Here is a 27,888-nt window from a genome sequence, read left to right as displayed (position 1 = left end):
TTGTAAAAAGATATATCTTTTTTTGAACCTGTGGTGTGAATAGTCCTTTGCGTACTCGTTGTAAAATGTCAGGAGTCATGGAAGCAGCATCGTCTCTCCGGATTACGATGAATCATTCGCAGGGTGGCGGAAGAAGGAATAGTTCTCTTGGCCTCCCACCTTTTCTAAGCGCAAACAGGTTCAGACCTCTTACAAGAAGAAGACACAGCGTCAGAAAGCCTGGACTGGACGCAGCGCGAGCCTCATTGGACTTGCCGAGCTTATCAGCACAGGAGCCTGGAGTATCCTGGCAGGTCATCACTGGTGCTATCTGTAAGTGCCCTCGACTGCTTTTCATAGCTCCTGCGGCCCCAAACACACACACATACACATATATATGTCTCGTTTCTACATGTATCTGGGTCCAAGTGTTTTGCTGATAGGCAGGCACATTGTGGAAAATAACAGTATTAACAGGTGGTCAACTAAATTAGCAGATAATCCACTTGATGCTTTAAAAAATGTTACTAAATGCACAACATCAGGCAACTTAAGTGCATATAGTGCTAAAGGAGCTCATTAGAAGAAGGTGATCTAGCTAAATCCAAACTATCTATATTATGGAACTTGGAGTCCTCAATGCTTGGCTGTGATAGAATTTGTGACATCAGATAGAGGCCATTGGGTATTTCATCTTGAGCTATCACTAGACTTGTCATCTATGACCTCAACCATAGTTATAGTAAAAAAGATAGCTCACTCTATGAGGCAAAGCTAATGAATTAAACCCTAGTTGAGGCAAATAGGAAATAGCATCCAACGTAGTGAGATCTAGGCCTTGGTTAATGTCAAACTTCACTTCTACTACTACCTCAGATCTTGATCAAGGAGTTATTTTTGCAAGAGACATTGGAGGTGTTTTCTCTCGTAGCAAACAACGTGCTGTGTGGCAAATTTTGCATTCTAATGGTTGGGATGTTTTGTGTGCGATGGAGTATAAGAGTCACAGAGAAGCTGGAAGAATACTAATTTTCATGGTTTCAAGCTCTTCTACATTGATGTTCCTACAAGGACTTATTCTGTGTGTTGTTAATTGTCCATGAGAAGTTTCAAGTATAAAGAAATACTCGACAATGGAAAATAAACACAATTGTATGACAACCAAATGCAAAGACTGATAAGAAAATAGAATTAGAGTTAGGGTCCCAGAGACAATGAACACTATGAATAATGAAATGAATGAATTTGAATATAATACGATCCTCACTCCCCCTAGACATGCATCTATGGTCGCTTAGACACATGGATATTCATCCTTTGCTTATGATGCACCTCTCCACATTCCATTGACTACTTATATGCAAGGATTTCCATCCTCTACTTATGGTGCATCTTTAGAGACTCCATGGGCCACTTCGACGCTTGGATTTCCATCTTCTACTTATTGTGTGCCTACCCATCCTCCCTAGGCTAGTCATACAGTTACCATGCCTACGCCTAATTAGCCGAAACACACAAATGGATACACACATCTTGTATGCATGGTAGGCAATTTGGGGTAAGTTCCCAAGTGTACAATTCCCACTTTACAATTCTAGAGACCCCTCGGTCTCCTTCGCAACAGGATCAACCTGTTATTCCACCGTGGTTCAGGTAGCTTATGCAAGATTCTGGAGCCACTTCATTTCTTGAGACATTGGTAGATCAATGACGATCAGCCAGGATACAAGCACAATAGGGGTGTTCACTTTGTGCAAACTATGCCCTTATGTCATAGGTCTTAGAGGATAGAGAGCCTACTACCATTAGGAGGCTTTGGCACAAGATGTCTGGTGCCGTGTTATCCAAGAGGAGCTTGATTCCATCAAATGTAATAAGACTTGGGAGTTGGTTTTGTGTCAAGGCAAGTGGAAAGTGATGGTTGGTGTGAAGTGGGTCTATAAGACCAAACACTTGGTTGATGGCACCCTAGACAAGCACAAAGTTAGACTTGCTGCCAAGGTTTTTGCACAAAGGGCAGGCCATGTGAGAGCACATGATGTGAGAATGGAAATGCAAAGAGAGAAGGGAAGAGAGAGATTGATATGAACACAGGAAATAGGACAAATCTGCACTGATTTTGACATGAAATGCTGAATACAATGTGGATTGATCAGTCCTTGCACGCAACCCAGAGCATCAATGAGGGCACTAGATCAAGCTGATGACAGAGAAATGCATAGGCTGATGGAGGGAGAGTGTTGAACCTGCAAAATTGAATGAGGCCAAAACTTTTTTTTTTTTTTGGGGGAAGGGGGGCTACTTTAGACAGAGAAAGCAGCCCCAAATTGGCCAATCTGTTGTAATGATAGCTGACTGCAGCGTAAAACAGGCAACAGCCCAAAATGGGCCAATTGCTGCTGGGGGGGGACTGCAATTAATGCAGCCGCCTGCCCCAAACTGGATCTTCATCCCACATATGTGAACGCAAGCTAGACAGCATAAAAACTGAAATGCATTGGCCTAGAAAAGTGGCAGCTAGTGTGAACACACTCACAAACATTCTAAAACTGAAATGCACACCAATGAAAGGGCCGGAAACAATTAGAGCTCCTACATCTCCATTAGACTTTGATGGAGCTCACAATTGGGAGATGACCAGCGTGAAATAAAATAGGCTAACATCCCCTCTGAGATCCTTGGGAGTGTTTGAAGACCCAACACCTCATAGTGCTTCATTATCCTCCTTAGGACAATAGACCACTACTAGGTTGGAATCCACAATTCTCTCTTGAACATAATGGTACCAAACCTCGATGTGCTACGTGCAGGCATGAAATATGAGGTTCGTGGCCAGAGCGAGGGTGCTCATTATTCATACATAGCTCTGTGGCATGGAGATGTTAAAACTCACCGCTCCACTACATGTTTTGCCTTCTTTGTAAGGTCAAGGAGCTATCTCATGGAGCAACAAGAAGCAACCTATTGTGGCCTTATCTTCTATGGAGATTGAATATTGTGTCCTTTGCTCTACCGCTCAGGAGGCAATTTGGCTCGTCAAATGTTGGTGGAGATTGGCTTTCCACAAATGATGAACCCATAGAGCTATGTGTGGATAACCAAAGTGCCTTGGCTTTGGCTAAGAATCTCATATTTCATGCCCGCCCAAAACTCATCGAAGCTCAGTACCATTATGTTTGGGGGTGGATTGTAGATTTTGAGCTAGTAGTGGTCTACTGTCCCAATGTAACTTGCCTGCCTATCGCCAGTCCAGGCACATTTTTAGCGGTCCATCAAGAGATGAATCTAAGCGATACTGCCCAGCACTCCCATGGAGTATTACGGGGATTGTCGCCTAGGGTTTCTCGAGTCCACCTCTCGCAATGGAACGTTCGTGGCCGAACTCATTGGGATCGACTTGAAAATTTGGGTCCGTAGTGGTCAAGGTCTCCTGATAACATTCTAGCGTCGGGTCTTGGGCATCCTACTTTTCGCAGAGATACCCAAGCCGAAGCAGATCCATGCCACACTTGGTTCAAAGAGAATGGAAAACGAGAGGGATGCATTGCTCAACCTCTCTACCTGTAGGGCATAGTCCCATTCCGGTCCCCTAAAACGGTATGAACCAAGGTTCTAACCTAGTATTTTTCTAAGAGTCGGATGTCAGTAAAACCTTGTGAGAAGCCTTTAGTTGTTTGGGACCACCCTCCCGTAAGGCGGACCTGTCAGGGGTTTCGCCCATTTGCTTCCCTCAATAGGCGTTCTTTAGTTATTTAATTAGATTCTACCACAATTATGTGTGACAATTAAAATCAACTTCCTTAATTAAGCCTTTTAGGGAACAAGGTTCGTTCGCGTAATTTATAGCACGGACACGAATACAGAGCAAGCAGTCCTTTGACAAACAAGTTCAAAAAAGTTCCTTAACCTATCTTCAAGTTAATCTTTGTCTCCTACCCATATAGGAGAAAGTATATGTTCCTTTTGCCTTGTTGAAGTAGTTGGTCCAAATCACATGGCACCACAATTTCTATCCTTTATCTAGAATAGGATCTTCCAACGCCACAGACATTGGGGCCACGGAGGTCTTCAACTCCATTTCGGACTTGGCAAGGGGTGTTCAGAGCTTCCCTGACTCGCAAGCTGCCTAGGAGTGAAACTTTATTCCCGTGGTTAGCCTTTTCACCACTCAACTTTCGGCCCATGAATCGAGCAGTGCCCTTTTCGGGTTGATCCGCGGTGCGATCATGGAGCTGATCCACCCATCCAAAGAACCTTTCCTTAATTAATTAATTTAAGAATCAAGAACAGTCAAGGAAGTTAACCCTAATATTATCTTCCAAGAAAACATTCCTTTATACCCATGGCAATTTGTCATCATAGACCCCTGCCATGAATTTACCATCAATCACAAGCACTTGGAATAATCATCCAAACGACAATTCAACAATCAGTTAAATGTAAAAGCATTTAGGATGTTGTTTGATCAACCAACAAAACCAATTGTATTTTTCCAAACAATGCAAAAATAGACGCGATAATATTTTCATCTGCATATTTGCTCTCCCCCTTGGGATCTAAGAGCAAGTTTTGCTTTACGCTCCCTTCTTTTGCCTAGGGTATCAAGGCTTCATACAAGCATTACCTAGTAAGATCTGATCAAGTGAGTACGAGAGGATACTTATCCTTATTTTTCAATTGAGCATCCAAACATTTGAACTTAGGTTCAAATTTCAACATCTACCAAAAGTTTACCTAGTCTCTTAGATTAAAGTTTTGTACGAAGCTTAGGTAAGTCAATCCAAGTTTCTAATCGGCAGGGTGATGGTGGTGCCTCACTTCACCCACCACTCATAGATACATGGCGGCAGGGGTTCTTAGTCCCCCAGGTGGCCCGTGAACTGGGCGAGGTGGCCGGGGGGATAGTAGACCATGTGGCCTTCCCCCTCATCATCGTCATCGTTGTTGTCTTCTCCTCTTTCTCCCCCGCCACCTGTTCGACGTTGATAGGGGGGAGGAGATAAAAAAATTTGCCTTAATTTTAGTGGAACATTATAGAAGGGGTTTCTATGGAATACGCGAAAGGAGGGGGGGGGGGGGGGTTATTACATCCTCTCCTCCTTAGAGAACTCGAGATGTCCTCATCTCGAAAGACACTGGGGGCTTCATTTTGGAACCTGTGGGGTAGGATCCATCAGACATTCGTTGCGACACTCTGATCACTCATAAGCATATGGTCTTTCAAAACACCAACTTATTGTATTTGAAATATTTGAGTCTGGTTTACAAGAGAAAAGTTTATTGTAGTTACATCTCATGAATATCTTCTAGGTTTTTTCCTAGGTATATGATAATTTCCTGGTAGGTTCTGGATCATTGAAGCTTATACAACTTCATTTCTTGTAAGTTCAAGTTATCTTTGAGTGTTGTTGGGACAATTGACATGGATATGTCCAATGTTGTGGCACTAGGAGCATTGATATTTAGGATGCTTTGGACATTCCCTTTTGAAATGACCTAGCTCCTTGCCATAGAAATAGCATGGAGCTTTATCACTTGGGGTCACAAGATTCTTGGTTGTCTTTGGCAGGATTTTCTTCTTTAGACCAAATTGCCCTAGGATCCTTTTAGCGGACCGAAGTAGTTCTTTATCTTGGAAACTCTGTTTCCAAATTGTTCTCTTCTTAGATTTGGACTGAGATCCATGGACAATCGGCTTTGCTTGTAATACTAAAGAATACTCCCAAGCTTCAACATTCTGGTAAGACCCAATCTATATTAGTTGAGAAGAAACATAGTGCACTACTGCTTCTACATACCCATTCATGAGATTGTCCTTTAGTTATGTGCAGGCTGGTTTCACATGCCCCCCAAACCGTCACCCAAAACACACAACCATCAAAACCACCCCCTTTCCAAAAGAGAACAGCAGCTAGGTGGGTAAAATCTATCAATAACAGGGTAGTCAAACAACAGCTGGGCATGACCAAATGGAATTGGGCACTTTTCAACTTTGGGTTTTTGAGCACCATCAATTTTTAATTGTTGTTTCTTTGTGCAAGTTTGCTGTCATCTTCACAATTTCAAATAAGCTCGTTTTTGCTGCTTAAATATAAGCAAACCTCATCTCGCTGATTATGTGCAGTTGGAGTAACTCCTTTTGTGATAGCTGGGATCGAATTCAGCAAAAGGATTGTACGTTTACTTATGCCAATTATTTTTATTTTTTTAAATTGGTTGTATGAACTGAAAGAATGTTCAAATTTTGTAGTTAGCCCAAAGAAGATGCAAGGTCTGCGGAGGTTCAGGGTTGGTCAAAAGAGATGAATATTACTTCCGCTGCTATAAATGTGGTTAGTTGATAATTTCACCCTTTGAAACTTGTGAACCATATCAATGAGCATATATAAAGCTGGCAAGTTTTGTTAAGAATAGGTTGCCTTTTCCTTGCAAAGAAAGATATGAACAGTAACTTGTAGACAGACCATAAGTACAGTTTTGAGGAATTTAAATGTGAGGCAGGTTCATGATTTTATGCAATTCTTATTGTTTTCTTAGGAATCAGCTCATGGATGTATTTTGCTCATTACCAGGACTTGAACAGTGCATGGTGAATGTTGAAATCAATATGTTTCATTATGAATGTTTTTGCCAGCAACAAAGTTTGTAGTGATGGAGGCAGACTGGGCTTCCAAGAGAGAGGGGGAGAAAGGGATAGAGAGCTGTAGCATCAATCCAAGAGCATGCACAACAATTAGTAAACAAGAAATGAGAAGTAGGAAAGAAATTAGGACAAAGGGAGACCATTTCAATTATGATATAGGTATACAAATGCCACATGATGGAGCTAGCGATACCTCGTCACAATAAGGTGTGATATAAAAGAGTCACCCAAATGAGTCACAGTTATCTCCTCGCAATATGATATCAAGAAAGCAGCAAGGTACAAAAGCCAATTAAAAATGATCGAGAGTGTGATAGTGTGATACAAACAATATATATAATGGCAAGCAGTGGGATGGTTATAGGCAAAAAAAGGAGAAGTGGGAAGGCCAACGAGAGAAACTTTAAAAATGCTTGAGTGTCTTCCCACCAACCAAGTGGAATACATAGTATGCACAAGAAGGTTTAAGTGCTTTATATTAATCTAGTTTTGAAGACTCCATTTTGATTGCAGCTTGTCAGTTGAGTGTTGTGCTAAGTGTTTAGGATCCATGGTTGTGAGGTATGAAAAGTACGATGTGGTACGGTACAATAAAATATGGTACTAATTGGTATCTTAAGTTTTTTAAAGGTACAGTACGATAAAAATATGTTATTCTCTCCTAAAAGCTACTTAAAACCTTATTTTTTCGACAAAATAGGTAGAGAAGTTGCTTGATCTCAAACAACATAATCCCATGATAGATCATACTAGTACAAGAAGCATTGAACTCACCCCAAAGTTCGGATCGGACTGGAAAAGAAGTATCTGTTAGGTTGGTACCTTATGTTATTAATACGTGTGGTACAATACCTATAGTATGGTATCGTATGAACCCGTTCCTATGTGGTACTGGTGCAACTATGTTGGGGTCCCAAAAGCAAAGCGAGTGAGTGAAAAATAGGGTTTTTATCAAAACTGTACAAATGTAGACCAAATTGAACAAATGGAAACATGTTTAAAGAAAACTCCAATTTGGTCAATTTTTATATAGAGCTCCTAAAGTACCTCATTGGCTCATTGTAAAGCACGTAAGCAAGAGATGACTATGATTGCTAGCGTCCCCTCTTAGATCCTGGGCGTGTGTGAACTCCAAAGGAGCACAAATGAGGAAGAAGTGAAGGAAGTGGAGAGCCTTTGTCCATTGTAGGATAATATATAGGTTCCAACTCTAGATCTAAGATCCTCTCTTCAACTTAGCAATATTTGGCTTCAAGTTTATTTGTGTGAGTATGAAAGAGAGGGTTTGTGGCTATGGTCAAGTGGGCTAGGCAACCTTGAGTGTCACATCAAAGAAGTATAATCTAGCATCCACCTTAACCATTAGAGCATCTTGAACTGCAGAACAAGCAGCTTTGTATTTTGACTTTGTAGAAGAATGAGCAACAATGGGCTATTGCTTGTTGCCCAAACTATCGCACTTGATCCTAAAGTAAATACAAAAATGTATAGTGTATCTCTTTGTGTCTATGTGATTTCCCAATGTGAATTTGTCCAACTAATTAGTGAGATCTACTCTCTATACATGATCCATGTGTCGAGTGCAAATACCACAATACCAATAATGCGGCGTGCTAGAGAAAGTGGAGGGGCCTTCACAAAATTGAATTGATAGATGGTGGCTAAAGTGTAAACATCCAATTATGTATTGAAATGAGTTAAATTGGGGACTTACTAGTCTATCATGCCTAGTGACATCCACTAGTATATTCAATACATGAATGGGATGACTTGGACATCGGCTCTAAGAGGTAAGAAAGGTGGATAATAACTCAACTACATATCACTATTACAAGATGAATATGCCCTTAAGAGGCTAGGATCTATTGTCTCAAACTCCTTGTAGAATGGTGGCTAAAAGTGTATTGCATGAGAAATCTAATGAAGTGGTTTTTGGAGACCACTCACCCAATCCTTCAGGGGAGCGATAAGGCTGGGGAGGAGGGGGTTGTTCTTATGTTACATGTCCAATGACATGCCATTGAGCTAATTGTGTATGAGGAGGAGCAAGTGGTGCAATCATTGGAGGCATAGCCCCGTTGGATTGTCCAAGGAAGTACTGCTCGCGGATGCAATTGTGGCATGTTGTGGTGTTTTAGCTGGAAGACTGTCATAAGGACATCTATTTTTGAAACCTCACTTAACATGTGGATTAATTTTTAATCACATGATTAAGTAAATGTTGCACATGTGAGGTGCAATTGGGGTTAAAGTAAATTTACGAGCTCGGGACCCAAAGAAATCACGGGATGTCAAAGGCAAAAGTTGCTATAAGTTATGCCGCACATGTTGTTGGTGGTATCTGGTGCCAATTGTTGGCTTAGGTCATTCGTTTGGCCATAAGTGTTAGTTGGTGACACTAGAGAAGTGGCGTTTAATGGTACCTAATACCAATCTGATGGTTAAAGATGGCGCAGAGACACTCGGGAATGGAAGTTGCCTAGCCAATTTAATTATTGGCCAGTCAGATTATTTTTCAAGGCACCGAAATAATTATTAGATTAATTTTCAGTATTTAAATACTGAAAATTAATATTTAATTATGGATAATACTGAAAAAACCATTTGGGAAGGCTGCCACTTGTCAAAAATGTCCATGCAAGACTGAAAAATGTCTTTAGAGACTTGAGAGAGGCATTTTAAGTATATTCAGCTTACAAGAGAGAGAGAGGAGATGTTGCTGGTCTGATTTGCAGCCATTGGAGGACCTTCTGAGGCAGCCAAGGGCAGGAGAAGACCAATCAACAACAGGTGACAACATCTATAAGCTTTTGAGATAGGGCAGCAGCAGTAAATGACTGATTTTTTTCAGTTCTTTGCATCTAAAAACTGTTGTGGCAGGGCAACAGCTGCATTTGACCGATTTTTAGTCATTCTTCGTGACAAAACTCTGAATTTTCTCTCTCTATAGCTTTCTCTCGCATCTCTCAGCCATTTCACAGCCTTGCTCCGAAGATCTCAGCATTTGGACCCTTGGAGGCTGAGAAATCGCAAATTTCTCTGTTGTAAACCCTAATTTACATTAGAAATTAGGGTTTAGCAGCAGCCTTGGGAAATGTGCCAAAAATTGGAAGCTCCAAGACTTGGATTAAACAAGGCTGAAGATGAATTTTAGCTAAATTCAGGTGGAGGACTAGCCAGCCATTGAATTTGGGGCATTTCCATCGTCTATGAAGTGGGTGAAGGCCAATCAAGTACTTGAATCAAGGGGCAAAATAGATTGAAGACTTGCTAGTCACTTTGGATAGCAAGGGGTGTTTGAATTGCGAAGGGAATTGGGAGAATCCCATTGTAAATCAACTTCTTCTTCAATAAAGCTAAAGAAATACCGAAAGGGGTGCCAATTTTGGGGCCAATTGGGTGTGCATTGTCCAAGATCAGTAGGTAAATTTGTATTTTCAGATTTGCATTTATTGTTTGCTGCTGTAATTAAGTTGTAATAAGGGATTTACTACCCATCCACAGAAGGAAGGCTGGTTACAAAGACCTTGGGTCTTAGTATGGCACTTCTCATCCACATGGCCCGAAGGTTGGCAGTGTATGCAAAACTTCTTTAGGGTTGTTGCAAAAGAGGTTTGGATTCTTTGGTTTCTTTGGTTCCGTCTATTGAGAGTTATTGCCACCTTTACTTTTCCCCTCAAAGAAGAGGTTACTAGAGCTCCCCTTTGAAAGTAAGAACAGAAAATAGGACTCATCCAATTCTTCAGGGGAGCGATAAGGCTAGGGAGGAGGGAGTTGTCCTTATGCCACATGTCGAGTGCCATGCCATTGAGGTAGTTGTGTACCAAGAGGAGGAGCAGGTGGTGTAACAACTAGAGGCATAGTCCTGCTGGACTGTCCAGGGGAAGGAGCCTGTTGTGGTGTTTTAGCTGGAAGACCTTGGACCTTAGTATGACATTCCTCGTGTACATGGCTCAAACGTTGGCAATGTATGTAAAACCTATTCTTTAGTTATTGTCACGTTCGGTTTTCCGGGAGTAACCACCTATATTGAACCTACTTAACTTTCAAAACTCCTACAACTCATAATCAAGATTGATTTGTTGGGTTTGATCTCTTGCCACATAGTAGTCAAGGAGATGGCTCCAATGATTGGATGCTAGAAAAAGATGTTGTAACTATGAGTGAAATACAAGATATAAACCCTACATTAACTCAACATTTTTTGGAGCATTGTGAGCTTTCCATTGACAGATATAGTCAAGGTGAGCTAGTTGAGGGTTTGGTATAGACGTTAGGTCAACTATGAGGTTCCAAAGACCTTGAGACTCTAACACTTGTTGCATAAGGTTAGACCTGTTAGAGATTGTTATCCCCTGGACAGGCATTTTCCTCAGTTAGGCTGTGTACATATGTATTTTTCCAGCTGGGCAGTCATTTGAGAGTGTTTCGATGTGTGGAGCAAGTTTATCATCTATCAGTGCCACGTCAGCAGCGAGATATGCAGGATGCAGTTGGACTGTCATGTGGCAGTCCAGTCGGACAGTATGCAGTACAGTCGGCTGCAACCTGATAGTTTTTTGGCATTTTCAGCAGGCTATAAATAGGCTATAAATAGCCTGACACCAGCACACTCTCTGATACTTGCAGTTGCAGATTTCAGGACAAAGATCGGGCAGATTGCAGCAGACTTCGAGGTGTACAGCAGAGAGACATTGTCAAGGTCGAGACACACAAACATACGCACTGTGCCTGTGTACATATCTGCATTCTTTTGTATACATCATACTTCATATAGTAGATCTTCTTGTTCTTTTGTCTCTCTCTCTCACCCTACTCTCTCAGTCTTGGTCCCACCCTTCCCCGCATCCCTGTACTCTAACAAGACCAAGTGGTAAAATTCGTCCCATTAGAACAAGTCGAATCCGTAAAGGCATTCTTGGCCTTAGCAATTGGAGTGGTAGTGTTGAAAGAGAAATAGGATGGATAGGGTGGTTACAGTGGGGGAGTGGAGTATACATGGGGATTAACCTTGGAGTTGCCACGATGCAAGTAGGATGTGCGCACAACGGATCCATAAGTGGGTGTGGATTGATTGGGCATGGGCGTGGTAGCCGCATGAGTAGCCCAAGGAGGATGTATAGGCACACTATAAGGAGGATGGAAATCCTTGCATCAGAGTAACCCATCGAGTGTGCGCGACAGTGCACCATAAGCAAAGGATAGATATCCCTATGTTTGAGAGGCCGATGGAATGGATGATGCATGTCTAGTGGGAGTGAGGGGGATACCCAACACAACCATCCTAGGATAGACGGGAGTGATCACTTGTGGGTGTGTGTAAGGTGCAATGTTAACAGGGGGGATTCTTGCTAATGATGTACTAGGGTACAGAGTGGTATGCACTTGTAGGTAGTTGACATGTGTATTGGGTTTTCTCACTTACGCCGACGCTCACATAGGAGTGTTGATGATCAATAGGACACTGGGGCACTTTTTACTCGGTAGGAGAGGTTTTTTCCCCTAGACTTATGGTATTAGTTCGTATGTGCTTATGACACACACTTACGGGCTCTTATCGTGTTCAGGTGTGAACACCCCCTACAACCCTAAGGTTTAAGGGTTGTATCTGGTTTTTCAGTTTACACTCTTTCAGTCTATTGCATTGGGTGTCGTACTTCACTCTCACATTGTCTCCTGATTTCTGCGCTGAGTTTCGATCTTGCCTTCATCTCACATTAGGTATCAGAGCATTGGCTGTGTTCATCTCCGCTCAGCTTGTGGGAGCTCCCTACTCAGTCTAGTTCTACTCCACCAGCTGCCTCACCAACAACGCCTCAGTGGAAGACCACAAGAGTCCTCTGCAGCAGCTCAACTTGCTTCTTGGAGCCACCTAGCCATACGCCAGCTGTCCCATCAGTCATGTTGCCTGTGCCTACACCGCATGTACCCTGCTCGTCACACCTAGCACTAGTGCTCTGCCAGTCTTCAACTGCTTGCGTCTGTGGCAAACGTAGCCCCTGCACCGCCCATCAGTCACGTCCCCAGCACCTCTCATCTCTGGAAACGCCGCCTCTGCAGCTCATAGCTTCCTCAGGCCGTCCGTTCGCCATTTGCCATGCCCTTCTAGATACAAGCAGTCCGCTCGCTTGTGGCATTACTCGCCACATCAATCGTTAGCCTTCTACGCCTGCAGCCTGCAGTCACCACGCCTGTGTGCAGCTGCCACACGACTGCGATTGACGAATTTGCGCCAGCTCGCCACAGTTCTAATGCCCGCCAACTCACTTGTCCATGTGCTCGTGTCAACCCGTCATTTGTAAGGTAAATTTAAAAAAATTCCAAAATAAATTTCTGGAAGAGAGGGTTTCTACGCAAGCAGGCATATACTTCTAGATTTTTGTCTGGGACACAGAGATGCAAATTTCTAGGCACATTCATAAAAAAATTTGAGGCTTTTGTTTTCTTTTAGGACATTGGCACATGTACTGTAGTTACAATCATTGATAGATTGTTTTGAATAAATCTAGGGCAAGAAATTTCGGGGATTTTGCTGATGCAATGTTGTTGAACACTGATTGCATCTTGGATTGCGTGCATTAAAGACAGTTTTGACAGAGTGCACCTTTGTATAATAATTGCAGACAGTTATTTCCTACAATTTTTGGAAATTTTCAGATTTCCAGTTTGGTCCGCTTCGGCATTGCTCTTTTGCCTCTTTTGGTAATTGATTATCATGGCAAATCAGGGAGGAGATGTCTTCACCTATGTATCCAAGGAGGACAGATTGGATGGAAATTACTATTCACTTTGGTCCTTCATGATGAAGAATGTACTTGTGGCGAAAAATCTTTGGGATTATGTCAATGGAGAAGAAGCTAGATTTGGAGTTGCGGCTGTAGCTACTCCTCCTCTCCAGGAGGACATGCACAATGGGCACCTCAGCTTGCTTTACTTCAGCCACTCCCACAAAGATCAGCAACTCAAAAAGCATGGGATACACAGGATGCACAGGCGTTGTTGCTGATTGCATTGGCAGTTCAGCGGTCAATCATCCCCCACATTCATCAAGCAGCTTCTTCACGAGAAGCTTGGCTAACTTTGGAGCAGATGTTTGCAGGCAAGAATGAGACTCGCATCTCTTTCTTAAAGAAAGTGCTAGAGACATTGAAAATGGATGAAGGTGATTCTATTCAGGATCACTGGAACAAAATTCAGAACTTGTGCGAGCAACTCATGAATGTTGATGAGTACTATTCAGATGCACAAATGATATCTACCACTTTGAACTCATTATCTCCTTTGTACTTGGCTTTTCATATAACCTTAAACCTCACCATGAGGATTGTTGCACAGCCAATCACTTTTCTTCAGTTAGTCAATTTGCTTCTAGAGGAGGAGCAAACAAGAAGAAATAGTGGTGTGGATGCCATAGCCTCTGAGCAGGCTTTTATGGCTAGATAGAAAGGCAAAGACAGCCAAGTAAAGAATGCTCCGCAGAGTTCTAGGACTTCTGGCACATCACAAGCAAGTCAAAACAAGGGGGCACGTAAGCCAGAAAGGACAAATGCCATTATTGCAGGAAGCTAGGCCTCTACATCACCAAGTGCAGGAAGCGCATAGCCAAGGAGGAGTCGTCAAGAATGTCTGTTTCTGATGCTCCTTCCACTGCTACTAAGTCCGCGCCCTTTGTTGCAGACAAGGACTATTGCTTTTGCACATGCAATTATGACACTTCTTGGATTGATCGAGCATTTAGCTCTACTGAGGATGTAGGCACTTGGTTTTTTGACAGTGGTGCTTCTAGGCATATTACATCTCGCAGAGATTTATTTGCTTCTATTGGTGCAACTCCAGTTGGCAAGTCTATATAGTGTGCCAACAATGTATCATACCTTGTTAGAGGTATTGGGAAGATTGTGCTCATAGCCATTGATGGCTCTATTCTCCACCTTAAGGATGCTTTGTTTGTGCCAGGCATAAAAAAGAATCTACTCTCTATTTCTTCTTTGGCACGTTGTGGATTGCAGGTCACATTTGATGATGACAGATGCATGGTGAGAGACAAAGAACACATGACTTTGGTCTTGACAAGCACTTTATGTCATGGGTTATACGAGTTGGATGCTCTTTCAGTTGATTAGTCTTACTCTTGCTATGATACAAGCAAAGTTATGGCATGCTAGGATGGGGCATGTGAACTTTGGCAGCTTGATGCTCTTACAGCGTACACAGATACTAGATGGATTACCTCTTCTGGAGAGACCTCCTGAGCACTTGCACGAAGGATGTATTTTGGGAAAAGTGCATCGTTTTTCGTTTCCCTGTGATGTTGCTTTTAGAGCAACAGCCAAGTTGCAGTTAGTGCATTCAGATGTATGTGGGCCTATGCAGACAAAGTCATTGGAAGGATGTTACTATTTTGTGACTTTTATCGATGACTTTACTCGCTTTTGTTGGGTCTACTCTTTGGTCAAAAAGTCAGAAGTGTATGATGCATTCTTGGCTTTTATTGCACTTGTTGAAAACCAGTCTGGTTGTAAAATTAAGACTCTCCGTTCGGACTGAGGGGGGGAATACATGTCCTCTATGCTGAATTCTTTTTTGAAGCAGAACGGCATTGTCTATCAGTACACTATTGCTTATACTCCACAGCAGAATGGGGTTGCAAAGAGGAAGAATTAGTCACTCATGGAGATGGCCATATGTATACCGAAAGCGAAGAGCTTGTCACAAAATTTTTGGATGGAAGCCGTCATGTGTGCTTGCCATGTTTTGAACAGATGCCCCACCAAAACTTTGAAGAAAATTACACCTTTTGAGGCTTGGAACAGCTGGAAACCTTCTATTGGACACTTTTGTACCTTTGGGTGCCTTGCATATGCACACATTCCAAGGTACTCAGAAAAAAGTTGGATAACAAGGCTGTCAAATGCATTTTTGTGGGATATAGCAGTGAGAGCAAAGGCTATAGACTCTATGATCCTGTTTCTAAAAAGGTGTTTGTCAGTAGGGATGTACTATTTGATGAAAAATCAGAATTGTCCCTGGTTGGTTTAGACACATATCAGGCTGCCCGTGATGTATTTGAAGGGCTGTTGCCCATTACATTTGGTGATTCAGCTGGAGTTTCAGCAAGTGAACTCAATTTTCAGTCAGCTACTCCTTTGGAAAATGCAAAAAATCAGCCATTGGCTGATCTGAACATTCAGCAAAGTGCTAAAACTGAAATTCAGCAAGAGCTTATGCACAGTCAGAAGGCAAGACAAATGCCTTGATGGTATTTATAGACTATGAAAGATAGTCATCTGGATGCACTCATGGCTGGTCGTACTAGAAGGCAAGCTCGTATTCATGATATTACACATACCATGGAGTTCGTTATGGCAGCAAGCACCCTTGATGATGAGGAGCCTGAATGTTTTGAGGATGCACAACAGAGTGTGCATTGGATGGTGGCAATGCAAGCTGAATTGGATTCTATCACTAAGAATCAAACATGGGATTTGGTGTCTTTGCCCTTTGGGAAGAAAGCCATTGGAACAAAATGTATCTACAAGCTGAAACGGAATGCAGATGGATCCATTGACAAATATAAGGCAAGGCTTGTAGGTAAAGGTTATGCACAGAAGAAAGGCATTGACTATTCGGAGACATTTGCTTCTACTTCCCGCATGATGACCATCAGGTCTATGGTCGCTTTGGCTACCCATTATGGATGGACTGTGCATCAATTGGATATTGAAACTGCATTTTTACATGGGGAACTTCATGAGGAAGTATATGTACAGCAACCCATTGGTTTTGCAGTTAAGGGATCGGAACACTTGGTTTGTAAGTTGAAAAAAGCTTTATATGGTTTAAAACAAGCTCCTAGAGCTTGGTATGCAAAGATAGATGCTTTCTTGCTTAGCCAAGGGTTCATAAACAGCTCATCTGAGTCTATCCTTTACGTATGTAAAGAGGGGGGATCCATGTTGATCATTTGTCTATATGTTGATGATCTCTTGCTTACAGGGACACATGTTGATCAGATTTCAGCATTTAAACAAAATTTGCAGCAAATTTTTGATATGTCAGACTTGGGGTCTTTGCATTATTACTTGGGCATTTAGTTTATACATGATGCTAGAGGTATTGGTTTATCACAGTCAAGATACATTGGTAAGCTTCTTAAGAAGTTTGGCTTACAGGATTGCAAGTCAGTCTGTACACCAATGGAACTTGGACTAAAGCTGTCATTACATGATGATAGTGATTTGTTTGATATACACACATATGCTCAAGCAGTTGGATGTCTTATTTACCTATGCGACACTAGGCTGAACAAACAGTTTGCAATTTCAGCCCTAAGCAGATATATGCATCAGCCACGCATGTCACATTGGCAAGTTGTTAAGCGTGTCTTCCGTTACTTGCAGGGTACTAGATCTCCTAGATTGCTTTATGCCAAGGGGAGAAAACTGCAGTTACATGTTTACAGTGATTCTGATTGGGTTGGTGATTATGATTCATGTCACTCCACTAGTGGCGATTGTTTCTTTCTTGGCTCGTCTTGCATATCTTGGCTTAGCAAGAAATAGTCCAATGTTGCCACATCATCATGTGAAGCTGAATACAAGGCAACTTTCACTACCACAGTTGAATGCGTATGGATTAGACGCTTGCTAGCTGATCTGGATGTACAAAGCCAACTCCTTTGTTCACTGACAATCAGAGTGCCATTGCAGTGGCACGGAACCCGGTGTCTCATGCATGCACGAAACACATTGAGATACATTATCACTTTGTCAGAGAGAGGCTACATGCAGGTGATATCAGCCTTGTCTATTGTCCTACCATGAGTAATGTGTAGACATCTTTACCAAAGCTCTTCCTCGTGACAAATTTGAAGCATTTCGCAATGCTTTAAATTTGATCTCCTTTGGTGGCGGATGATCCTTGTACTCTTGATCACTCTTCACTCCAGGGGGATTTGTTGGGTTTTCTCACTTACGCCTCACTTATGCCTACGCTCACATAAGAGTGTCGGTGATCAATAGGACACTGGGGCACTTTTTACTCTCGGTAGGAGAAGTTTTTTTCCCAGACTTACGGTATTATTTCGTATGTGCTTATGACACACATTTACGGGCACTTATCGTGTTCGGGTGTGAACACCCCCTACAACCCTAAGGTTTAAGGGTTGTACCTTGTACTTTCAGTTTACACTCTTTCAGTCTATTGCATTGGGTGTTGTGCTTCACTTTCACACTGTCTACTGATTTCTGTGCTGAGCTTCGATCCTGCCTTCATCTCACAATGTGGTGCTAAAAAAGAAAGTGGTAGGAATGGAAACAAATGATCCTAATCCTATTGTGCTGGATGAAGATGTGGAATGTAATCTTAAGCTATTGAAAGGAAATATAAGAAAATCTGCAAAAGAGGGCCAGATGGGAGGGAATTGAGAATCAGCCATACCAATTCCATGCTCAAATGGAACACAGGATACAATGTTAGGTATATGAGCAGATGTATGTTTGCATCTACAACCTCCTCTATTAAACTTAACACAATCTAACATTTCATGATCCGGATCCTACATGCTAGAAGAAACAAGGAAGGCTTTGTTTCATATGACTCAGAAGGGTTATATGAACCTGATACCAAGCCTAGCTATGATGAAGAAGATGTGTCGCTAGTCATCTCTAATGCAACATGTTCTCCCTGAGTGGAGAGGTGGCCAGCCTCACCAAATTGATTTGACTGATGCGCAAGGCTCCTAGGAGTGTTTGGAGAGTGGGGTGAATATTTGGTATGCAATAATTCATTGAACTCCGCTTCCGTCATGAGCCTTGCATTTGGCGAGAAGAAGAAAGAGATGATGTGTTGTCCTCCTCGTTGAGGCCATAATGCCTCCTCAGGACCTCCAATTGATGAAGCCTAGAAAGACACTGTGGGATCCCAAGAGGAAGGATTTTGAGACATTGTGAATTGGTTACATGTTGCCCATGTATCTCGAACAAACCAAGCCTCCACAACAGCTGTAGGATACTTTTTAGAAGAGCACCGGCTTTGATACCATGTGAAGATATGCTAGGGTTTGCGCAGAGAAAACACACAAACACGAGCAAAACACAATAACTCGGACAAAAATGCAGAATGCAAAAAACACAACACAAAAGCAAGATAACCCTGAAGTGAATGAATGAATGAATGTTGTAAATTCAAGAAAGAGTGTAGAAGATGCTCAAAGGTAGAACTGTCCAACAACTGACTCTTGTGGGAGTGGCCTGAGGGAGTAGTTAGAGAGTGACATCCATTGAAGATGGATCCCAAGGCCTATAACCACCAGTTGGAGCCGAGATGATGCTGGAAATGGAAGGACAGCAGACTGGAAACCGAAATGCAGCAATCTGGAGGAATGGAACTAGTATACGCAACAATGTACTGCTTGGAGATGATGGTAGCTGATCACATGCAACAACCTAGAGCTGGGTGAAAGCTGGAAGTGGAAGATCTGATGCAGGGTGGCCTGATCAGCTGTAGAATGCATGCTGAGCAGGTGACTTTGATGTGCTGGATGCTGACATCAGCTGGCAACAGCGAATGCAGCAGATGGGCATCTCTTGAAGACTGGAGGGCAGCTAGAAATTGGACACCTTGAGGCTGGACAAGGTGTGGCAGCAGTCACAATGGGATGGACAGCCATTGGATGACGTGGGCTGATGGCTGAACCTGCAAAAAAGGATGAGCAAAGTGGCTGGGCAGTCTTCTATTCAAAGTTGTGGATCCTCCCAAAATTAGGGTTTTAGCTTATAGGACACAAACTTTGGTAATCAGTGAGTATTGGGGCTGTTTTAAAGAGCTAATGAAGATTTAATGTGTAATGTATCTTTTTAGCTTAACGCTTGGATGCTGACGTGAAGGTTTTGTTAGCAATCTTGTTTGTCATGCCTTGTCATCCCTTGCCTATGAGCCTCAATCAGACGAGGACTTTTGGAGCTTTGACAAGTTTGTCATGTGTTTTGACTAGGGGAGGCTACTCATTCTAGAGTGGCTATTTGGGTGCATTTCTTTTGTTTGTTGGGTTCTAGTGTGTTTTCCATGGGCACTTTTTGCATTTCCCATTCTGTCCACATCTGAGAGACATTGTTCTTGCTTGTTGGATTTTTTGGTGGCCATATGGTGTTTTCTAGGCATTTATTATTCCACAACCAGCATTAAATGCTGTTCGGCCAGCATTTATGGAATTTTCAAATTTTAGTAGGCCAATTTAGGAGTTTTGTGGATATTAATAGCCATTCCCCACTTGGCAATCATTTGGAACATCATCTTCCTTCCTTGGCAGGTGCACACTCCAACTCCATCATCTTCCTCCGTCTCCAGTGCAACCATCATCATCAGCCCGATTTGGTGCCCTCATTGACACTATGGGCTGCATGCGGGGATTGATCAGTCCATCATTGTATCAACATTCTTCTTCAGTCAGTGCAGTATTCTCCTCTCATTTTTTGCTTCCTCTCTCTCTTTGCTTTTCTCTGTGTTTGTGTTTCTCTTTCGTGGCGCACTCTCACATGGTATCATCGCCTTAGTGAGGGCACAATCTAGAGATTTCTTGCAAAACAACAGGTTTTTATCACGGAGGAGCAATTTGTGGTATTGGCACTTTGCCTTTATTTCTTGACCGTGCTTTGAGCTCCCTTTCACAGACCCATTATGTTCTGGACTTGGGGTTTCCACTCCTCTCAGTTTATGGCCTTACTAGGCTTGGTACCCGGGTTGTCTTCATCGAGCAAGCCGTTTGTATTGAGGATTCTACTATAGGGGCTATTATCATGATAGGTTGGTAGGAGAGCGGGCTTTACAAGCTCCATTTCCCTTCTCTTATGCAGGGTCCTCTGAGGTAGTTGTCTCTTGTTACACCCATTCTTGCTTGTGCACCTTCTTTTCCATAGGTTCCTTCCCATCCCCCACCCTCTCCTTCGGTTGCTCCCTTGTACCCCCATCCCTTTCAAAGGGGGACGATCTCGGTAATGTGGCTGTGGATTTCCTAGCCCCTAGTGTTTCAGAGAGGGCTTACCAGGATCGTGAGGAGCCTCTTCATCAATAGTCTTCATCGATAAACTTCATCAACATTGGCATTCCTCTTGCCATCCGAGGATCCATTACTTCCTTGGCCTTCTGCCACATCGAGGATCAAAGAGGGGGTGTTAGCAGTCTTGTTTGTCATGCCTTGTCATCTCCTGCCTGTGAGCCTCAATTTGAGTCAAACAAGACTTTTGGAGCTCTGACAAGTCTGTCATGTGTTTTGATGGGGGAGGCTACTTATTCTAGAGTGGCTCTCTAGGTGCATTTCTTTTGTTTGTCGGGTTTTCCATGGGCACTTTCTGCATTTCCCATGCTGTCCACATCTGCTGGACATTGTCCTTGCTAGTCGGATTTTTTGGTGGCCATCTAGTATTTTCTAGGCATTTACTATGCCATGGTCAGCATTAAATGCCAATCAGCCAGAATTTATGGCATTTCCAGATTTCAGTAGGCTAGTTTAGGGGTTTTGTGGCTATTTATAGCCATTCCCCACTTGGTAGTCATTCAGATCATTATCTTTCTTCCTTCCTTGGCAAATGCACACTCCTACTCCATTATCTTCCTTCGTCTCCGCTGCTGCCATCATCATCAGCCTGATCTGGTGCCCTCACTGAAGTTGTGGGCGGCGTGCAGGGACTGATCAGTCCATCATCATTGTATTAGCATTCTTCTTCAGTCACTGCAGTTTTCTTCCCTCATTTTCTACTTCCTTTCTCTCTCTCTCTTTCGCTTCTCTTTGTGTTCGTGTTTCTCTTCCGTTGCACACTCTCACAGGTTATAGATGCCACCATCAGACGGACCTGACCTGTCTGGCATGACATTTCAGAGACTGATGTAAGATCTGCCTGATGTCATTGTAGCTTAGATGTGTGATGTAATGCTCCAATGTTAGCACTCAATGCGCGAGGTCTGATGTTTAACGGAATGTCTAAGTGAAAGTGACTGCTTGTCTTGTCACACATTTGATTGGTCACATGAATGCAGTTGTAACTCTGCCATTGATGCCTTTTTAACATAATGCTGTTGTAACTATTCCTGAGCTAGACGTGTTGTGACTCAGGCAGATCTTAAAGTAAATGCAGTAACCTCAAGAGTGACACCTATTATAACTGGACATGAGGTTGTAGATACTCAGTGTGAAATCTGCTGTTACAGTGAATGCAGCCCTGAACACTGCTGCATGGAACAGTGAATGCAATTTAAATGCAGTAGGGACTGAGTATATGCAAATGCAGCAGTGTATGCAGGAGTGATTGGGTTGGTTTATTGGCCTGTTTTAGATGTAACTTGCTGTGGAGTAACATAGCAGGGGCCAGTCCAATAGACTACCTCATGGATTCTCTCAATGTACTGCAGAATGTTCAAGAGTTCACCATGTCAAGTAGACCTATTAGACTAGCAGCAGACCAAGCATACTTGGCTTTCACCCTATGACTTCACTTACTCAAGATATGACATGCACATATCTCTCTCTTGATACCCAAAATATCACTTCACTGGAGATACATCCGGCAGATATGGCAGTAGTGTCTGACAAGCTGTCCACTCTGGATCCAGATGCATCACTTGAGGAACTCTCTAGAGATTATGCTGGCATTCTACATGATGCAATAGTCAACGTACAAACACTGGGTAGACAGCCCTCCCCACACCCCTTGGCTCCCCAAAGTAGTTGGTATGATGATGATTGCCGTAGCATGTGAAACAGATTACAACAAGAGATTGCTCTTGGTCACATGATACAAAAATAAGCAAAAAGGTGTAGAGGAAAGAAGTGTAATAGCCTTACCTATTTGAGCCAGTTATGTCAACTATTTTTGGGATAGGACGACAAAAAGGCACAGAACATGCTATAAGAAAGAGGGCCACCATCCCTCTGCAACTCCTGAGAGCTCGCATGTGTATGTGAGAAAGCTCTGTCATGCTCAGGGGCCACCAATGGTATCACACACCATGACAGTCAGAGACCAGTTACATGTACTTTTTTCACACGCAATATAATTTCTGATGCCATTGCTGGATTGCAAAACATGAAAGGTCCAAGATACAAGATGGCCTAGTGGGTTCGAGCGTTTCTCATGTGCCCGGATACACTGTCTCCACTCTTTGTTCACATCTATAATAGAGCTAGTTGTGAGGGCTCCGCAAGCAGCTGGACTGACAACACTATTGTATGCTCTTCAGGAGTGGAGACCAATGATCCTCACTAGTTACAAGACTACTATTATGATTGGTCTCTGCCAGCAAAAATATACGCGCTAGTCATTGAAACTGAATTGAGCCACTGGGCAGATTGGAACATACATATAGCTATGGGACAAGCCAGCTTTAGCCTTTAGGAAAGGTTACATGATCCTGGAACGTGTGCTTACACTTACAGCCACCGTCAAGGAGGGACAAGCACATGAAGAGAGAATATACTATTGCTTTATAGGTTTCAAAAAAGTGTCCATGGACCATGTTGACAAGAAGTATATAAGACCTTGGAGTCACAGAAGAGCTATAGTGGGGGGTAGATGATTTATACGAGACTGCTAAGGGACAGTAGGGGCACCAAAAGGGATGTCAAAGATAGTAACCAGCACCATTGGGGTTAAACAAGGCTGCCCATTTTCAACTACACTGTTTGGACTCTATATAGGTGTGGAGGATTACATTGATGGGATTGCGGAACCTGGCACAGGGTTGGTTGGGGTTCTTGATTCCCCTCTTACTTTATGCAAATGACATTGTCCTTATCTGAGATTCACCAGAGGGTCTGCAACAGCACCTCGATGCTCTGCAGATTTTGTCATGCTAGAGATCTCTTGGTAAATCTAGGGAAAGCAAAGTGATGGTATTTAATAGAATGCAAGCTTGGGTGACCAGACCAGAGTATCAGTTTGCCTTCAGTGGAGAGACTTGAGATCATTAGATATTATATATGCCTTGGTGTTACATTTACAAGGCCCACATTTTTTCACAAAAGAAGTGGCTGATGCAAGACTATTGCGAGAGTTGCCCTGGATGCATTAGAACACTAGTGTGCATACATACAGTTGCAAGAGGCCTGAACTAAGCTATGGCTATTTCATACACTGGTCACACTGACACTTCTTTATGGTGCTAAGCTTGGGGAGCCAGCCGCTCACATTAGATTAGATCCACTTGCAGGACGTGATGTGCGAGAGAGAGTACTATGATGCCTGGTAGCATATGAAGAGTCCATTGGTGATGATGATAGCCTGCATAACTCATAGCAAGCCATCTGTTCTTGTGATCACAATGGCTTTCTTTAAGATAACAATCTTCCATCATAGGTTATGGGATTTCTTGCACCAAAGGTATCCACATTTGTCAGTTATATCCTCCAAACAGTTGGCTGTACACCGTAACACTTATTGTTGGTATGCGTATGAGCACATGGCTGAGCTTACACAAGATCAAGATAGATGCTTTACAACCTTTCAACTATAGCCTTGATTGCCCCCACCTTTCTCTCAGCTGTTCAGAGCAGAACCAGGTGATTAGGATGGACATTGTATGACTAGACACTGAGAGGACTTGTTGAACCCAAAGCAGCCACTTGGTAGAAAGATGCTACGATATCAAACACATTTTCTTCCTGTTTGAAGATAGTTTCATCAAAAGACCATCATATATGGACATCCAACTTTCACATGGTCTTAGATGTTCCATTGATTGTTTTCGCACCTCATCACACCAGTTGAGGATAGAGACACAGAGGTATGAGAATACAGCCCTAGAGGACCATATATATGGAGTTATGTGGAACCAAAGTTGAGCCAGAGGAACTCTCCACTCATTGATGTGCTTGTGCCACAAGATTAGAGGGAGATGCCTTTTTTGGGAGGGATTTGGACCCTTAGTGCAAGTCATGGAGTATGAGGACCTAAGATGTTTGTTTGGCACTATTCCTATTGGAGCTTCAACAATGTAGGGAGAGGTAGATAAGCGGCCTCCTTGGATCCACCTACATAGAGAGCATTGACATAATTCTTGACTAGGATGGCTAGCATGGCTAGCACCCTGCTACCTCCACAAGCGAGGGTTCAACCCAGGCTATACAAGATCTTCATGGTGTTATCCTTGAGCAAGGAATGGCTCTCTACAAGACGAGATGACCTAGACCCCCTTGGAGATGAAAAGGCCTCCCCCACCATCGACAAATCTTGGCCATTGTCACCCTCCCTAGAAGGCATCCATTGAGACACCTCACCCTTGACATGGTGGAACATATACTACAATAGCCCATGAGATGGACTCAGCTAGGCTGGCCTTATGATGCCATAGTGTAGTCCTTGATAGATGATTACATCAAATCCTTTTGCTCATTAGTGATTACTTTGCTTCATAGCTTTAGTCTTCATGTTCATTCCATTCTCTTGTCATAGTTTACACAATCTCATAATGCCCCTTAAGTATAAATATTTTATAGCTTATGATGAGATCTCATGACACATGTATCACATGGTTGGGCATCACAGGCCATCTTGGCCTTTTGTGACATTAATATAGTTTCTTTCTTTCTTTATCTCTCACATTAGGACATGGACTCGTTTTCTTGTGTGTTGATGCATGCATGTGGATGTTCGAGTGCACACATGTGTGGGTGTCTCCTTTCCTCCCCTCACACCTGCTTTTGGCCACACCCCCCCTCTCTCTCTTTTTTTTTCCGTAAAAGGTAATTGTATTAATTACGAAAAAAAGGCTAACCTCCTTCGGGAGGATCTTACCCCCCCCCCCCCCCCCCCCTCTCTCTCTCTCTCTCTCTCTGTGTGTCTGTGTCCTCTAGACGGACATACTTGTGTACACTGATGGCTCATTTAGATGATGAGGCATACACACATTGCACACTAGATATGATTTTTCACATTTTACTTTCTTGATACCACGGGGATATTCTCTTGTACATGGATATGTCTCATAGGCCAATTTGGTCTTTAGTAGATGCTAATATTTCTTTCTTCCTTTCTTTCTTGTAACCCCAACCCACCTCCTTCCCTGCCGGCACCTTTCTCCCCTTGCCAAAAAAAAAAAACAAAAAAACAAAAGGGGGAAAAAAAAAAACTCCATTCACCTGCTTGCATGGGTATGGTATCATCTTACTTCTTAAAGATAGGTTTATACATTGTATTAGTAGAGGAGTTCTTCTTAAATGCTCAATAGCTGGAACGTGATACCTATTGATAGTAAAGCCAGTTATTTGGCATTCAGGTGGCTTCCTTCCTTGGCAATCTTGGAGGCGTTTCTTTACAGGAAAGTAATTGAGTTTCCTTGTGGAGAAATTGGTTCTGTATTGGGAGAAGACTCCATCAGCTTCACAACGGAGTGAGATTGTCAGCATTCTTTTGTAATGTTGGTTCCAAGCTTTGTGTTGATTTCAATTACCCCTTTCTACAAGTGATGTTTATAGACCATGCAAGCAATTTGGTGGTGCTATTTAATCGACTTATAACAACATCCATTGCTAAACTTATAGGAATGCATGTGTTCTCAGTCTCCTAAATTAGTTTCTATAGCTTAAACTAATAACATTTACGTTGTGGGCGAGCGTGGCATTGTACGTTTCCCCATGTGCTTGGCTAATAGGAGGGTAACCCAAGTTACTTTACTTCTTAGTCATGCTACTAGAATTTCAGTGTCAACATTTGAAAACTGCAATGTAGGAGACTCTGAAATGCTATCTCAATCCAATTGCGAGGATCAAATTAAGTACACATGGCTTATGTGCTCCTTAGTACTAGTGCAATCACTTCCCTCGTCATTTATTTGCAGCCCACTTTAGGACCATAGGGCCTTATTTTTACCTGAGGATCGAGATATAGTTATTTGTGCTGATCATATGGAAGGAAATTTATCCTTTATACACTGAATTTCCTTGAGAATTAAGTGTATTTGAGAAGTGTAGTGAGCCATAAAATGCATGCATGTACTTGCGTGACATTTTAAACAATGCATGTAGTTTGGCTAATATCTTGTGGGTTTTAGGATTGGGGGATTTTTAGATAATGACTTTTGCATGATTAAAACTTTTGCAAGTGAATGGCTTGGGTGTCCTTTGAGAGACCTTAATTGGAAATGTTTTGTGTTTGAGTGAAAGTCTGTGTAGAAAAAGAATGGGGTTTTCTCTTATATCATGGATGCCAAGTGAGCACAATTATTGATTGGCTACATGTATAGGAAACCTTCAAATATCAATTTAGGTTGTGAGTTGCAAGAAAGGGGAACTCCTATATCTTGGAACATGAATAGAATATGAGGGAATCAAGTAAAAGCTCCATGGTTCTTGCAATAACATTGTGTCTCATAATGGTTGTCCTAGATGTCCTTGCATGTTAACCTCGTGTCCTTGTTGTAACTTTTGAATTATGAGGATATGGTTATGTGCATAAGTAACGTTGAATCAAGAATACAAGGCATTTGAGTTGTCAAAGGGCTCTTAATCAAGAACTAGTTGATTCACTTTATTGAACCATGGAAGGATTTGAGCTTTGGGTGATACAAGGTGTAACCATGTGATGAATGCATTTGTGAATCAAAGTTAGTGTTTGTGAGGTATTCGGTTTTGATGCACTTATATGTGTAGGTTTGATTTTAGTAGTGGGCACTTCAATATACCATTTTTTTAAAGGCATCGTGAAGAAGGGACATGCTAAGGTTTGGAACTTGTAGCCTTGTGTTGGGATATCTTCTCTCAATGTTGCAAGATGCAACCACCTCTAGTGTTAAAGCCTTGTATAAAACACATTATTTTGTATATTTGGCCAATTTTTTATATCTAAATGCAATAATGTTCTCCCATAGGACATAACAAATGAGTAATTGAATAACTATGGGAAACCTCATGGACTTGAGTTCACCTTTTCATCAATTCTAGTTTTCATAATATAATATATGTTAAGTCACCTTTGGAGTCCATGAAGATCAACACTAGTCTCTTTCAAGAATTTCCATGCGTTCTTGCCTTCAAAGTGCAGATTATGCTAGTAGCCCTAGATCTATCAAAGGATCCAAGGAACACACATGATAAATTTAAAATTGAGAAAGTGCCATGTTGATTTAAGGATAAAATTCTAACAAGTGCATTATAGTGAGCCATTAGTGCTTAGGTTAAAGGAGAATGTGTGCTTTAGCAACGAGAAGAATAGATTATGGAATGAAGAACATGAGGGATGCATCATAGGGGTGATGTGTTTTTAGTAGACACATTTGTG

The 27,888-nt window shown here is 42.3% G+C and overlaps 1 protein-coding gene across 4 annotated transcripts; it reads left to right on the top strand.

Annotated features, from left to right (window-relative positions):
* On the top strand, positions 1–27,361 carry LOC148008888 (uncharacterized). Of its 4 annotated transcripts, none has more exons than XM_087673949.1 (4): positions 1–312; positions 6,104–6,153; positions 6,234–6,311; positions 27,261–27,281. In XM_087673949.1, exons 1-4 carry the CDS (start codon positions 66–68, stop codon positions 27,264–27,266), a joined length of 381 nt encoding a protein of 126 aa, XP_087530075.1. In that variant the 5' UTR covers positions 1–65; the 3' UTR covers positions 27,267–27,281. The 4 variants fall into 4 exon arrangements, with proteins under 4 accessions (XP_087530075.1, XP_087530072.1, XP_087530074.1 ...); XM_087673946.1 differs by having other exon boundaries at positions 6–312; positions 6,230–6,311; positions 27,261–27,361; XM_087673948.1 differs by lacking the exon at positions 27,261–27,281 and adding an exon at positions 25,889–26,540 and having other exon boundaries at positions 8–312.
* The last annotated feature ends 527 nt before the right edge of the window (positions 27,362–27,888 follow it).

This window comes from Lygodium microphyllum, unplaced genomic scaffold (assembly GCF_053477565.2).
Source record: "Lygodium microphyllum isolate KBCC unplaced genomic scaffold, Lygodium_microphyllum_v1.1.10 scaffold_51, whole genome shotgun sequence".
Taxonomy (NCBI): Eukaryota; Viridiplantae; Streptophyta; class Polypodiopsida; order Schizaeales; family Lygodiaceae; genus Lygodium; species Lygodium microphyllum.
Note: the sequence above shows the minus strand (reverse complement) of the source record. Positions and strands in the feature narration are given on the sequence as shown.